Source organism: Periplaneta americana, chromosome 14 (genome assembly GCF_040183065.1).
Source record: "Periplaneta americana isolate PAMFEO1 chromosome 14, P.americana_PAMFEO1_priV1, whole genome shotgun sequence".
Taxonomy (NCBI): domain Eukaryota; kingdom Metazoa; phylum Arthropoda; class Insecta; order Blattodea; family Blattidae; genus Periplaneta; species Periplaneta americana.
In genome coordinates this window covers 143,658,728-143,675,697 of record NC_091130.1, presented here as the reverse complement: position 1 = coordinate 143,675,697, position 16,970 = coordinate 143,658,728, and the positions used below count along the sequence as shown (strand labels likewise).

Here is a 16,970-nt window from a genome sequence, read left to right as displayed (position 1 = left end):
TTCTCTCAGGCTATTACCGCAATAGAGCACTGCAAACACTGGGCAAAGATTATTTTTTTCCTGCTTAACAGTGCTTCATTGAAGGTGAAGTGTAATAAAAGTTTTGTCCATTTTGAATCTTGCGTACATTACTTTTAACACTTGAATATAAGTAATTGATGAACTAGCGGACTTACTCGTGCTAATTATGTAAGTCTGTGCGGCTTACAACTGTTTCGGTGCTTCATCACACCATCCTCAGAGCCTACTAGATCTCGGCGTCATCTCGAACTTCTCTGCCTGTTGTGTGGGTGCGTTTGATTGTTGAAAAGTGTTGAAAAGTGGAGTCAAATAGTGTGTGTGTACTGAAATTGATCTGTGTGTTGAGATCACCCCAATCAAATTCTCAACACACAGATCAATTTCAGTACACACACACACTATTTGACTCCACTTTTCAACAATCAAACGCACCCACACAACAGGCAGAGAAGTTCGAGATGACGCCGAGATCTAGTAGGCTCTGAGGATGGTGTGATGAAGCACCGAAACAGCTGTAAGCCGCACAGAATTACATAATTAACACGACTAAGTCCGCTAGTTAATCAATTACTTAAAAGAGTTTTGTTATATTTAGCATGTAGAATCATCTCTTAAATTTTGGTGCAGAGGTTACCATCCACTCTGTATACAGCAAGTGCTTCGCTTGCTCTAGAATATCTTCATTGTAGAAATTGCTTGATGGAAACACTTGCCATGCTCGTCACTCACTGTATTGCAATTGTCTGGGAAGAAGTTTAAATGCGAGTGCAGTATATATATTTTGAGTGACATATTGCACTCCATTATTTCGTAGAATGATACTAGGTGTTTCAAAATTTTTGTATTACTTTCAACTCTCAGATTTCTTAGTAATAGTGCCACTATATTTCAGATGGCATCCCATGCTTGTGCGATGACCTCATTCACAGGCAATGGCACTCGCAAGCTTGAGGTAAGGCCAGGGAAGAGGGGATATCAATTCACTATGACTCAGTAGCAGGAGGTGTGGCTAGCCTCAGCATAGCGATATAATACATGCTGCATTGTTGAGCATTAGTTTAATCAAAAGTGCATGTGTGTGTTACATTCTTATTTTGTGTAAAATGGCTCATACTGAGAGAACACTGAGGTCATTATTTGTAGAATTAAAAGAGAAACCATTTTGAAGTTGGAAGTACGAAACAAAATGAGCTTACAAAGATAGGAGATCGACACTACATTTACATATTAAAATAACGGATGGAGGAAGACAAAAGACAAAATTTCTATTTTCATCATCATCATCATCATCATCATCATCATCATCATCGTCCTTGCAGGTATTAGGCCTAGTGACCTGTTACGGTCTCCATCCATCTTTTCAGGGGGCGTCCCAAAGAGCATCTTCCATGTGGTATATAGCGGAGAATTTGTCTTGGGAGTCTGGAATGGTCCATTCTATTGACATGGTTAAGCCATTTTTGTCTATAGTGGTTGAGATGTTCGTAAATAGGTGTAATTTTCAATTCTTTTGTAATTAGTTCATTCGTTTTGTGGTCAAGCAAGCTGTAGCCGGCAGTCCTCCTTATAAATCTCATTTCCGCAGTTGTTAGGCGTTGAACATCTGAGTTTCGGACAGTCCAAGCCTCACTACCATACATGAGAACAGGTCTTGCTAGAACTTTGTATGGTTTTAACCTGGTATGTTTTTGGGTTTTTGTGGTTGTGAAAACCTGGTTGATGGTTCTTAAGGCTCCATTAAAATGTTGAATATTTTCAGATATATCAGTAACAGGTAAATATATCAAATTATAACCTAATATTTAAATGAGTTTACCTGTTCTAACGTATGGGTTCCAATGCAAAATTTTACTCCTAACTGGCTGTTTACCTTGGAATACCATAATTTTTGTTTTGTTTGGGGAAATTTTCATATTGAAATTTTGTGCTATTATATTCAGGTGATGTATTGAGTATTGCAGCTCGTCTTCATTTGTAGTAAAAAGAACCTGATCGTCTGCATGTAATAATGTACCTAGAGTACAATATCGGAAGAGCGGAATGTTTCCATGAATTGTTAGTCGCCAATGTCTGATGATGGAGTTGATGTATATACTATTTTCATAGTATAATAAATATCCTTGGCTAACAATGTGCTCTGAGACAATTACCGGTAAATTATATTGTTATACTTGTATTGTTTGGGGGGTAAAAATGAGTGGTCATCTTCTTGTAGAGTCTGTGTAACAAAACATTTCGATAGAAAAGCCGAGAAACATCTGCTGTATAAAGAAGATATAAGGTAAGCAGATTTTTCCAACCTACCCAGTAATTACACCTTAGCTTTGCCACTGCACACTATCTGCAAGTTATAAAACCAACACCTCATCAGTCATATTCTTGCTGCATAAATGTTTAAATTGACTATTACACTTTTACTACGTCATACTACTTTTGACCAATAAAACAGTACGAAAGGATGCATTTCAACCAATCATGGCTGTTTATCGCTACAATTTTATCACTTCTCTAGCATTTGTTTGTTTTTATCACTTCCCTAACATTTGTTTCGTTTGACAACATTTCAAACTGCAAATTCTTTACGGTACTACTATAAAACACAGAGAGCTCACTGATAAAACATGCTTTGTGATCGTCATTTGTTTCCCACATAGTCGACTGAAAATGGCGGCTCTGTTCAGCTCACTGATAAAACATGGTTTGTGATCATCTTTTGTTTCCCACACAGTCGACTGAAAATGGCGGCTCCATTCAAATGTTTTGGTGAAATAGAATTTTAGTAAGTCAATTAATATTTTATTGTATTAGAGTACTTTATTTCTTCTAATCCTCATATACTTTCTTCTAATCGTGTAATAGTCAATTAAATCCCACTCGATTTTGATTTTCTCTAAAATCAAAACCTCTAATTACTGTTGATAAACTAATCTTTTCTTATAAATATTTATGGTACATTTATAGCAGAGAAACTTTATAAAATTGCTTTTCATGTCTGCACTGAAGGTTAATGATTTCCATTTGAGGATTCTTTGAAGTCTCTATTACAAGGAAAGTTCAAGTCTTCACGTTCAGGGTTCTCACTCAAGAACGGAAATCTTGAAATCTGGTCTGAAGCTAAGATATTGCAGCTACCATGATGATGAGCATATTTTACAAAACGTAATTTCAACATTATTTTGAAACAAGTCAAATTCTGATCTTGAAAATTGGCATTTGTTGTTGTTTAGTAAACTGTCTGAAGACAGGTTAAAACCTCGTGACACCAATAAGGCATCACTTATGAAGTAACTAAGCCAGGAGATAATGGAGTAGGTTGGCCAGTACCTTTCCTCCTTCACTGCGTACATCACTGACTAGTAACACAGTTCACTAATCAGACTTGAGGTGTATACAAACAATTGTTCTTCCTCTGACACATACTGAAAGTAAGAATCTAAAAAGCTTTGACGTGATTAAACAAAATATGCACCAGTTGATTTTTGATTGAAGCTCCAACATTAAATCGTTGAAACAAGAAGAAATGTCTGTTAGGAAGGAAAAGTTGACCATCCACTTTGAATCACCGAATTCTGGTATTGACTTGTTGTTTAACATTTTTCAACTCAAAAATCCTCATGCAAGGCTCAACAAATGCACATCAGAGAAGTAGATAATATTGCCATAATCAGCATTCCATTCTGTCCATAACGAATTATGGATTTGTCAATGTTGTTGTTGTTGTTTTCTAATGCCAGGCATTTGACAATAAAGTCATTTGACCTCTTGCACTCCAATATTTTTCAAAGATATTATCATGGTCAGCCACTGAAGCACAGATTTTGAGGTGTTCCGAATCCATTTCTTGGTTTGAGTTGCACAATGGGCAGTTAGGGGACTGATATATTCCAATTCTATGCAGGTGTTTGGCCAAACAATCATGGCCTGTTGCCAATCTAAATGCAGCTACAGACGATTTTCGTGGTAAATCGGGAATTAACTGTGGATTATGATGCAGAGAGTTCCATTTTTTCCCTTGGGATTGTGTTATCAAATTTTGTTTGTTGAAGTCTAAGTATGTAGATTTAATCAATCTTTTCACAGAGTAATACGTAGATTTAGTAACAGGTCTGTAAGTAGCAGTGCTGCCCTTCTTTGCTAATGCATCCACATTCTCGTTTCCCAGGATTCCACAATGGGATGGTATCCATTGGAATACAATTCTTTTATTGAGTGATATTAATTGAGAGAGCATTTTAGTTATGTCTGCTATTTGAGATGAAGGTGTGTGTTTAGAGACTATTGATAGAATAGCTGCTTTGGAGTCTGACAATATAACTGCATTCTTAAATTTATTGATATTATAGCTCTACTGATAAATTGTTTGTGTTTGTAATTTGAAGTAGTTTGCATGATATGTATTATCAATTTCTGTATATCACAACTGGTTGAATTGTTTATACCTTAAATTTAATTAAATTGTTTTGTATTATAATATAGCTCAACTTATGAATGATCGTTTGCGTTTATAAATTTAATAATCTGATTGGCTATGTATTGTATACTTTTAGTAGAGCCATCGATGTAGCTCAGTCGGCAGACTCGCTGGGCTGCTGTTCCGGAGCTGCGTTCGTGCTTGGGTTGGATCCCCCTTTGGACTTTGGTTTCTTCCGAGGTTTTCCACAGCCGTGGGACTGAAGCCGGATGGTCTATGGCGAGTCCTTGGCATCAACACCTTTGATTGATTACCCCCTTTGATTTGATTACCTGGTTGGGTTTTTCCGAGGTTTCCCCCACCGAAAAGGCAAATGCCGGGTAATATTTTGGCGAATCCTCGGACCTCATTTCATCTCACTACATCTCGCCAAAATGTAAAAAAAAAAAAATTGTACAACATTGTAAAAATTTTAGAAAATTACTAAATTGTAAAACTATAAAACTTTGTAAAAATTGTAATTGTAATATTGTAAAATGTTGACATGTTCCACATCTTAAAGCTTCATTGCTCATGTAAGATCTATGGAATAAAATAAATGAATGAATGAATGAATGAATGGATGTGGCATAGAAGATTCCTCAGACTTTCACTTATTGCAACAATTTCACCATCAAAACTTGTTGTTCCATATCCAAGAGATCTATAAAGTGAGAAGAGACTGCACGTAACACCTGCACCGGCACCTTGTTCTCTGGAGATCAAGGATCCGTCGGTGTATAAATGAAGCCAGTTTTGTGGAGGGTACCTAATATTAATTGTCTGGATTTGTCAATGTATGAAATACTTTCCTTGGATGAAATTCGTAACATCTAAGGTAATTTTCACATCACTAAAAGTGAGAGATTTAACAAACAAATTTTCTTGATGAATGATGCAATGGTAGCTGGTAAATCTGCTATTACCGGTATCTGTTTCTAGGTATGATGCTCATTTCACTGTTATATGTTGCAATTACGTCAACAGATATCACCAATCAACATAGCTATCAGACACTAAGAAAGATCGAACTAAAAACAACAATATCATATGCAGCCTCTTTATTTATTTTCAGAACAGTCTCATAGACAGTTGCTAGATGAAAGATATTAAACCATTACTAGTAAAGGTCTTCCTCTGTACAACTGGTGTATTAATACAAAAGATAAAAAAGATCATACTGCTGAAATGAAACTGCAGAACTATCAAATGATAATTTTTGTAATCAATAAAGTACTATCATGAAATTCATCAAATTAAAGACTAATTTAAGTTTCATTACTTGTACAATAAAATGGTAAATTTATGACTGGGAAGGAACAGTGATGGAAAGCATGTGAGACTTACTTTTGTTTATTGGAATCTTCACATTATTTGTGATGAGAAGTTTCGTGACCAAAGTAACAGTAAAGGTACGGTCACACGTCGCTACTTTTGCAGTGATGCAGTACAAAAAACTGCACAACTCTCGTACTGCGACATGTGAACAACGGTGCAACCCGAAAAGTAGCGGCTGCCGAACCTGCTGCTCGCTACTTTTCCAGGCTGCGAGCAGATTAAAAGTAGCGACGTGTGAACAGGGTTCTCAGGGTTGCAGCCGCAGCATTTTTGATATCAGTTTTGTTGAAACTTTTGCTGTGGTTACGACCAGTGTTGCCACCCAAATGTGTCAATGATACTTTTATTGTTTGAATGTATTTTAATGTTACATGTGATGAAAATAAATTATTTGTAACAATTATTAAATGCACAACACAGTCTGAGCATATTTGCTGACGATATAATTCACTTTTTTAATTTTCTGTAGCGTAGTTTCAAACAGGAGGGTTGCCAACATTGATTACATGAATATGTTGTTGGTTATCATTTAAGTATATAGGCGTTTTTAAAAGCTTTATAGTAAAAATAATGCCAATATCTGGATACTAGTTAGGACAGAAAAGCAAATAATTGATAAGTAAGCTTTCGTGTGAGTTTATTAATAATGTGAACATAACCACAAAATGTATATTGAGAAGTCAACACGGAGATGGAAACCTGCAGCATGAATGCGGCTACAAAAGTAGCGCCTTGCGTGTGAACAGACTCGCAACCTCCAGTTGCAACTTTTGCTGCACTCGGGTTGCGCAGCACGAAAAGTAGCATGCAGCGCGCTACTTTTGGCTTACGTGTGAACACGACACGCAACTTTTGCAGCCGCAGTACAAAAGTTGCACAGCAAAAGTAGCGATGTGTGACCGTACCTTAACACATTTGCTCAGCCATAAATTTACCAGAAACAGAAAAGAAAAAAAAATACATAAATCATTGCCACACAAATAATAACAAATGTGTAAACGCAAATTCAGTGTATCTGCACTTAAAAATAAATAACAACACAATGAACAAATATTTTGTTTATTTTCATATCAAAATGGGATTACTTTCAGGAAATGCAATGACATATCCTCTTTTGTCTACTGAGCAGTAAGTGAAAACACAGCACATAAAAAGAAATTGTTCCTATCTAAAATACTTATAAACATGGTGTTTAAAATATACACTTTGTTTTGCTATTATACAATGTTCAAATTGCTGATAGGCCCTTATGCCAAACATGTCACTCTGACTCAATTCATTCAAATGCACTCAAGATATTTTTATTGAAGAGAAAGGGACAATACTTGACGATTTAGAAGTCAAAGTTAAGTTTTTTAATAGTTAAATTTGAAGTGCGGTACAGTGTTACACTTGCTTCAATGCGTCAAAAAGTCTGGTGCATTCTGACAGTACCTCGATACCACGAAAATAAAATCATAATCACAATCAAATTTGTCAGATATGTATTTAAAGACAAATTACGATGATTTTTTTTAGCATTTTGATTAAACGTACATGATATATATACACTACTTTCGAGGTTGTTCTTATGGTAATAAATTCAGTTACCTGCACAAAAGTGACCAGGCATACACACTGAATGAGTCTTCTTTGAACATCTGATCGAAAAAATTAAAAAGACATGGGAAATTAATCCTGAGAATTTGAAACCATTATAAACACTTCATTAACCACAAGATTCCCATTAAAAGATCGCTTTATAATTTTTCCGATCAAATATATTACCTAATTTACCAATACCCTGTAAGGATACTAAAATGGTTTTGTTGTTTAATATAACATCAGACATGTAACATAATGTAAAACTGTAAACAATTGTGCTTTAGAATGAATACATGAAAACAACAGTTCATAGTCCCTGGGTGCAATATATATATGTATATAATATATAAGGATGCCTGAGAATCTACCCATACTAATTGCTGATCAAACGCAACAATCACACGGTTAACATTAAGTTTTAAGAAAACCTACATCACATTCTGATCCATCCCAACATCCTTCAACTATGGATTTGAATCTCATATTGTAAAATTATGACGTTCTCATAATAATAATGACAATGACAGTGAAAGACATATGAAGATTAGAAATTCCTCACTGATCTCTTCACAAAAGGTAGCAAAACTGGAGTCTTTTAAGTTCGTTGTTGTTGTTGTTTTCTAATGCCAGGCGTTTGACAATAAAGTCATTTGACCTCTTGCACTCCAATATTTTTCAAAGATATTATCATGGTCAGCCACTGAAGCACAGATTTTGAGGTGTTCCGAATCCATTTCTTGGTTTGAGTTGCACAATGGGCAGTTAAGGGACTGATATATTCCAATTTTACGCAGGTGTTTGGCCAAACAATCATGGCCTGTTGCCAATCTAAATGCAGCTACAGACGATTTTCGTGGTAAATCGGGAATTAACTGTGGATTATGATGCAGAGAGTTCCATTTTTTCCCCTGCGATTGTGTTATCAAATTTTGTTTGTTGAAGTCTAAGTATGTAGATTTAATAAATCTCTTCACAGAGTAATACGTAGATTTAGTAACAGGTCTGTAAGTAGCAGTGCTGCCCTTCTTTGCTAAAGCATCCGCATTCTCGTTTCCCAGGATTCCACAATGGGATGGTATCCATTGGAATACAATTCTTTTATTGAGTGATATTAATTGAGAGAGCATTTTAGTTATTTCTGCTGGTGTAAAAATGTAGGAGTTAGAAATTTCATAGATCCATAGCCTTAATATGACCCATCCAGTTTTATTTATCATCAGTCACGAAAATCTTCCAAGTGTTTGTGAAACTTTTCCCACCGTTAAGAGGGGAGATAAGTGAAATTTTGGTAGTTTTCAATAAAAAATCGCATTTTCGTATTTTCTTATTTATATGTCTCAGTGCTCTGCTGTGCTTGGAGGCATGAAAATTACGCCATATTTAAATGGCTGTATTCTCACATTTTTTCTTTCTTTCAACATATTTCATCATGTTCAAAGTGTAAAGGCTCTTACAATTTTGATGCTAGCGAACATGAAATCTTTCATGTATTCTGGTTAACGAAACACAGTAGCATTTTTTATAATCTACTTTAGAAATTAAAAATAAAACATATTTAGTACACACTAAAAATTTAAATTTTGAAGCTGCATTTTTTAATATTCTCTCTCCATTTATAGATGTAAATTTAAAATTCTAAGTACTTAGTTATTTTCTAACCAGAGATAAAAAAAAAGAAAGAAAAAAAAAGTCCAACTTATTCTCAGAGCATTTTTTTCATTACTCTAATTATGTATTGCAACTCAACAAAACTAAATGCAGCAAGGGAAAATCACTGTACTAGGAAGAATATATATTTCAACATAAAATAACACAAAGATCAAACTGATAATTTTTAACAGCAGAGAAATAATAATGAATGCTGACTCAATTTCTCAGAGTTTTAAATATACAATATATTAGAAGTTAAACTTGCTACCTTGATGTACCAAGCAATCAGAGAAGATGGTTAATGGGTGAATATTCTGAAATGGGCAAATATGAATAACAAAACTGGAAAAAATATATTATATTAAATTATGTACTTTTTTCTCACATTGGTTACATTTGCTCCTATTATTGAAGATTCTGGTGTAAGTTGAGCTTAAAAAAAATTTTTATGTGAGCTTTCTAATTTAAAAAAAGAAAGCCAAGGGATTTTTGTTATCTTTCCCTTACAGCCCATTGTTTAAGGTATCTTCTGAACTTCTGTACTTCAGATTTCACTTGTCTTCGAACATTTCTTTTTTCACGATCAGTCATATCTGCTATTTTCTTTCTTTTTTTTTATATTCTTTGCCATAGTCCCTTTTTTTCTGCAACTCCTCTTCAGTCATATTTGCCCTCTGCCTACGTATCTTCTCCCCTTCATATTTCCTACTTCCATCATCAGACTTTTTTTTCTTTCCTATAAACAATCACATGAAATAATATTCGAAGTTACTTTATACACCAGTATTTAATAATTGTATGTTAAATGAAACCTCATCCCACAATAAAGGGACCGACATTAAGGACTGTTGTTACAAATTAGTATAATTTCCGCAATAGTTCTGACAAAATAAATCGTTAAAAATATCATGGAGGTTAGATTTTTTAGTCGACAAACATTGTAATGTTTTGCATATACTACGAAAGTTTTGTATATACAAACTATATTTAATGCCACCTGGGACCAGTGTTACCAATAGAAAACATAACATTCAGTCATCAGTGATGATTTTTGTATTTTCCAATAAAATAAATTACGATAATGGACGAAAAGTTTTTCAACTGGCGCCATGTTGACCTCTCATCACTACCAACCGTTAAAATTTACCACATGAAGCAAAATTGTCTTTTGTGTAGCTCTTTTATTTCGAGGGACCGGCGTTACGAAATTTTTGGGGACAAACTTTACGTTAAAGTTGTGTCCTTTCAGAATTAAACAAACAACAATTCCTGTTTTTCATAAGTATTTTAACTATTTGTTTTTATAACCTTGGCCGAGGAAACAAAATCAAATCGAAACATTCCGAGTAAAACAGAGTAAAATGTAGTTGGGGACATAGGGACAGTAGTTACATTTTGACGTTTGGACGTTATTTTTTAATTATACATTTTAAAATTAATCGTTTTATACTTTGTTTCCAACTAAAACATGTGAGAGTTAGTTAATTAAACGCAAAAGTAATCAGTTAACATTTTCAAGAAACTCCTTAAATCAGCCGGGACATACATTTACCCATTTCAGAATATTCACCCTAATATCATCAATAAGCCAATCACCACCACACTGCCATTGTTATACCGAGAACACAGAATTGAAAATGATTATAATTTGGTTATCACATGTGGCTAATATACAATACAATGCCACTGTCAATAGCACGAAACTCAGTTTATGATTTCACACTTACCAACTAAATGCGCTCTCTTAGTTGGTCTCACATTTTTAGACGGAATATGATATACACAGTAACCATCTTATTTGTGGTCAATAAGAAACAGATTGGCAAAAACTTAACCTCGAACTATTCTAGTCTCTGACACTTTTTAAACGTAAGTAACAGCCACAAAGCATTCACACTTTTATTTGTACACAAAAGTTCGTTTAAATATGCGATGAAAGATGCCCACAAGAATGGAAGAGCTTCATGGACACAATGCGTTACTTCTCCTCTGTAGTCAATTATTATGCAATGGACTTATTACATAAAACATTCGCTCTCACAGACATACAAACACACTGTCAAGCATTCATAAATACAATTCATTGTTCCTTGGAGCATTGTTTTCAAATATTATGCTGCCTTGCAGTTAGGCAAAAAATCAAACGAACAATTCATAAAAAGGTGTTTTACACTGCCCAAGCTAACAAAACAGAAAATGTGTGTCACATTGGGCATTGTCTTTCATTTGATGCCAGTAGCAGAGCACAATATCATGTAATACAAATAGTAGATAAGGTTAAATAAGAGAAAGATGCTCTTAATATAAAAAATTAACCAATTTAACCCGAAACATTACTTGATTAATGTTTTCGTTTATACTAATTTCATAAGCAAATGTCAAATTTTGTGAAAGTCTTCACTGCAACTCAACATTATTCATGCTGTTACATCTAATAATCTAAATTGAATTTAAGTAGCATTACAATTTTCAATGCCAGCTATTTTAAAAGACAACATTTATCATTTTTTAGTAGAAACCGAAGCTGACTTATCAATCATTTTGTCGAAAACTATTTTTATAGTCTATGAATGAAAAACAACCAACATCACTGAACATTAGGATTCAACATTATACAGTGTTACTATAAATAATCTTTCCGATTACAAACTTGAATAACTATCGTTAGGAGACACTTAGAAACATGATATTGGTATCAATGGAAAGAGAAACTCAAATATTTTTTGTTATCCATTCGGTGCTACTCATAAATCAGCAAAAATTAGAAAACATGAAATTGGTATCAACAGAAACTCCAACAATTTTCACTGCAAAACATGAAACATGAAACAGAAAGAGAAACATTTGGTTCACAACCGTAAGTAAGTCACATGTGCTCAATGTGAGCTCCTTGTGTCACACGACACACGATCCTTGTGTCACACGACACACATCAAGTCTGTAGTCAATTTCCTGCCATACACGTTGTAGTATTGGACCTTCCACCAGTGCAAATGCCTCCATGTTTTGCGGACACGAAGATCTTCAATGGTAGGTGGTAATGGTGGCTGATACACTTGTTGTTTTATAAAACCCCACAGAAAAAAATCACAAGGAGTGAGGTCGGGGGAACGTGGAGGCCAATGCAAACATTCTAAATCTTCACGACCAGCACGTCCAATCCATCTCCTTGGAAGTCGTGTATTCAGTTCGTTTCTGACATCTAAGTGGTAATGGGGTGGTGCCCCATCTTGCTGAAAAATGAGATCTTTGATGTCCTGTTCCAGTTGTGGAAGAAGCCATAACTGTAACATGTCTAGGTACGAATTACCTGTGACTGTCGCCTCGACAAAGAAGAAAGGGCCATACACCTTTTCACGGCTTATAGCGCAAAACACAGTGACAACAGACTGGGATATGTGAAAATCTAGCACACAAAATGCCCACCTGTCTTCGTTTGGAGCCATTTTTCTGTTATATCGTCTCCTAGCAACGAAATTAATAAATATGCGACAGGTTCACCAACATAACAAAAAATATTTAAGTTTCTCTTTCCATTGATACCAATATCATGTTTCTAAGTGTCTCCTAATGATGGTTATTCAAGTTTGTAATCGGAAAGATCATTTATAGTAACACTGTATTATATTGTATGATACAGAAGTCAGTTGACAAATTGAAAACATTACTCATTGTAAAACTGAAATAATTATTGTACAAAGTAACATAATGATGTGTTCCCTTCAAGATGTCTGTAATCTGAATGACCTTTTTCATTTGTACTGTTAGATTGGCAGTACATACTCCCCTTCTGTACTGTTAGAATTATTCTCCTGAATTAGTTTCTGTTAGAGATGAACAACGAGCGAGAATGCAAAACTAACAGCACCCGCAAAGCCGAAAACCCGCACCACAGTATTGCCTATCATATCATTGACTGCTTGTAAGCAAACATTCAAAACATCGAGACTTCGGGAGTGATCAACTCTCGAACGTCAAACAGCCTTGAATCATCACAGTTGTTTATACCAGACTGAACTTTTATCTGTTTTGGCAACAGTTATATTATATATATAGACAATCAAGTAGCCTATTTGAAACATCATCTCCATCTTTCAGTGTAATAATCCATTCCCCAATCTTTATTTAATTATTAGGCCCTTATTAAAAGACTAGGAAATTTTTTTCGTATGTTTGAGATCAAGTATATAATCTCAGTACAAAAAAAAAAAGTTTTATTTAATGGTATTTTTTATGTTTCTTAGAAATGCAAATTTATTTGAGATTTTTGTTTTGTTTATATAATCATAGTCCCGCGCCGTGGCGTTGTGGTCTAAGGCATCCCGCCTAGGACTCGCATTACGGAATGCGCGCTGGTTCGAGTCCTCATGGGGAAAGAAATTTTCTCATGGTTCGAGTCCTCATGGGGAAAGAAATTTTCTCATGGTTCGAGTCCTCATGGGGAAAGAAATTTTCTCATGGTTCGAGTCCTCATGGGGAAAGAAATTTTCTCATGGACCGGTGCCCACCCAGCATCATGATGCACTTGGGGAGCTACGATAGGTAGCAAAATCCGGTTGCAAATACCAGCTATAACGACTGGGGGGATCATCGTGCTAACCACACAATATCTCCATTCTGGTTGGATGATCGTCCACCTCTGCTTCGACATGTGGGGGTGAGGCCAGCAGCTGGCTGGTCAGTCTAGACCCTTCACGGGCTGTAGCGCCACAGATTATTATTATTATTATTATTATTATTATTATTATTATTATTATTATTATTATATAATCATAGGTAATATCTGATAGCAGAACCAGAACATTTTTGAGAACAGTGATACTGTTTTCTTTTGTCTTTTTGTATCAATGAAACATCTCTAATGTTATTTATTTCAATGATGTATGTTATTCAAAGTTATGAAGTCTTTCTATGTCGACCAAATGCTATTTCGAGAATGACGAGACGAGACTCGAAGAGCACGAGAGTTACGAGACGAGACTCGAAAGACAAATACAACGAACACAGCGAGCGAGAGCGGCAGTTAGTTTTGTTCATCTCTAGTTTCTGTGGAATACATAAAATGAATACAGTATATAAATTGAAGTAGGCCATGGTATGGTAAACAACAATGCTACAGTTAGTTTGTGTTTTGTTTCGTTTATTGTTTGAAGTTATTGAGTTATTATTTTGGGTTGAGTAAGAGTTGCATAAATTTAAAACAACTTTCAGTGTACTCGACAAGAAACTAATTGGTCATTCCAAATCTGCTACTGACAGGCAGTATTCAACAGACGTGATTGCGAAGATGATGGCCAGCCCTAAAAGGTCAGTGTGCTATATGGCTCGATAAAGTGGAGAATGTTTGTAGAATATTGAAATCTGCACGTTTTCAGCCCTATAAATGACAGCATTTAAACACAATGCAAGAAGATAATCCACTCATGAGGCGAACATATTGCAACTGGATCACATAGCGTTTGTGTACTGATCGATCCTCCCTTCAGGATGTTTTGTTCAGTGACGAATGCTTATTGTTTCTGGATGGGCACGCTCATACAAAATTCACAATACTGGTCCAAAGAAAAACCAAAATGGATGCGTGAAGCTAACAACCTGGTGCTCCAAAAGATATGGTGTGGTGTGAAATACTAGGTGATATGGTTGTGGGGCCATATTTCTTTTATGCAAATGTAAACCAACACACATATTATGGGGAATTGCTGGACAGCACTGTAATGAATTTCCTGTACGATTTGCCACTCAACAAACAGATGAGAATGTGGTTTCAACAAGATGAGGACCGGCACATTATGCTCTAACAGTTCTCCAGAAACTAAATGAGATGTTCGATGTACACTGGATTGGACGAGGTGGACTTCAGTCACGGCCTCCACGGTCACCAGACTTCACACCCCTTGATTTATTTCTATGGGGATTTGTGGAACCAAGTTTTTCAGACATCTATAGAACCTACATCTATAAATGACTTGAAACAGAAGGTTTGTTCCAGCAGAATCGATTCTGAACTGCCTGCTCATGTGCAGTTGCTCAATATGAGTTCCAACTAGACTAGAACTGATTCCAAACCACTTCTGAACTCCCAGTTATCTGTTCCAACGTGCTTTAGATCTCATACGGAACGAGTGAAATTGCTTCTCGATTAATAGCAGGAACTGGGAATTCTGACCTGTTGACGCATGCACAAATGGTTTAATCTGAAGTTATGGTTAAAATGCTTGGAGACTAAGCAGGTTAAAATAAGAAAAAAATAGTCCATTATAGTTGATTTGGAAGATGATAGCGATATATTTTACGAAGAATTAAGTTCGGGAGATGAATATAATTTTAATATGAGAAGAAATTCCGAAAGCCGTGAAAGAAGAGTTCAAGAAACGATCCAACAACGTAAAATCCCAAACTAGTTCTGACACCATACACGACTGGCACATGTGTCAAAAGAAGTTCAGAAAGCGTTCTGAATTGCTAGCTGGAACAATTTACTGATGATGTGATTAATTAGTCCAACAGAATAATATCTGTTATAGTGACATTTAATATTTGAGGAGAAAAATTCGCTCTGGCGCTGGGGATTGAACCCAGGTCCTTGGAAAATAACACTGCAGGAGGAGAGTTCGATCTGGTGCTGTGGATTGAATTCGGCGTAGTTCAGTGGTCAGAGTGCTTGGTACATAGAACCAAGGACCCGGGTTCGATCCCTGGCGCCGGAGCGAATTTTTCTCCTCAAATATTAATAGCTGGAACAAATTAAAGAATCACTCATGTTATCCAGCACATTTCACCTGCAACACTTTTAAATGTGACAGAATGTCAGGATCGAGTGAGGCACTGTCTTCAAGTAAATGGAGCACATTTTGAATGTTTCCTATTTGTCAACTGGCTTCTGTGTCGCACGGTATCATAATGAAATTACATTTGGTAAGAAATAATTAATGCTTAGCCATGTAAGACTGACAAAGTCTGTCTTCCGTATACAGCCACACAAAAAAACAAATTTAATCTTAAATATGATTGCTAGTGTTTGCATATATGCAATGTCATCAACCTTACAATAATTTGTGTTAAAACTTCAAAATTTGAATTGACTTTTACAGTTCTCGAACAAAAGTAAATTTGGATGAATAAAAATATAAACTACATGGAGCAAGATTGTGACTATACTATATACTGTTCTCTGGCTTGGCAACTGATGACAGTAGCAGATGCATCAAAATCATCGTGTTCAAACATACTGAATACTACTGTCCACTTTGAATCTCATGAAAAACAGCCAGAGGAGATGGACTCCGAGAAAAAGAGCACAGATGAATCTACTGTTACATACTATAAAAACAAATACAAGTTAGACAGTATAAACATTGTTGGCTTAATGGTTGGGACACGAGAAACTATACCCAAACTTTTGGTGCAGTTTTGAATTTCACAAAACTATAGAAGTTGTATCTTTTAGATATTGCAATTTCTGCACTTAAGGAGTCATTTCCATATTAAGAAACCATTTCTTTGGCAGTAATTATACATTTTTAATATTTTTCTGTAAAGGAAAATCATACTCTTTAATTTCTGCTACTTTTTGTAGATTTTTTTAAGTATATATTAGAGTATTGTTATATTTTTATATTAGATCTTAATCATGTTATAAATTTTGCACTTGTCTGTATCACTTCGTCCATATGTCAGCCCTCTAATGGAGGAACTTTCTGTAAATAAACCGAAAATTATATTTAACATAGCCCCAAACATTTTTTTCTGGCATCAAATGAACACAAATCATTTTTTAACTAAAAACTTGTGCTACATGGCTTTGTCTCAGCTCCTGTTGTGTTTGTGTCTGAAAAGAAAGATAAGAATTATAATGGTATTTTACTTTTTAACAACGATTTTCATTAACAATAATAATTTTCTGTGAAGTAACCAACAATTTACA

General features: G+C 35.2%; 1 protein-coding gene across 1 annotated transcript in view; it reads right to left on the bottom strand.

Annotated features, from left to right (window-relative positions):
* Window positions 1–5,517: 5,517 nt before the first annotated feature.
* LOC138713789 (pre-mRNA-splicing factor 38B) overlaps window positions 5,518–16,970 on the bottom strand; it is a 49,055-nt gene continuing 37,602 nt past the window's right edge. Inside the window, exon 8 of the mRNA XM_069846211.1 lies at window positions 5,518–16,874. Coding sequence (XP_069702312.1) covers window positions 16,853–16,874 — 22 coding nt within the window. The 3' untranslated portion in view covers window positions 5,518–16,852. The remainder of the gene's footprint in view (window positions 16,875–16,970) is intronic.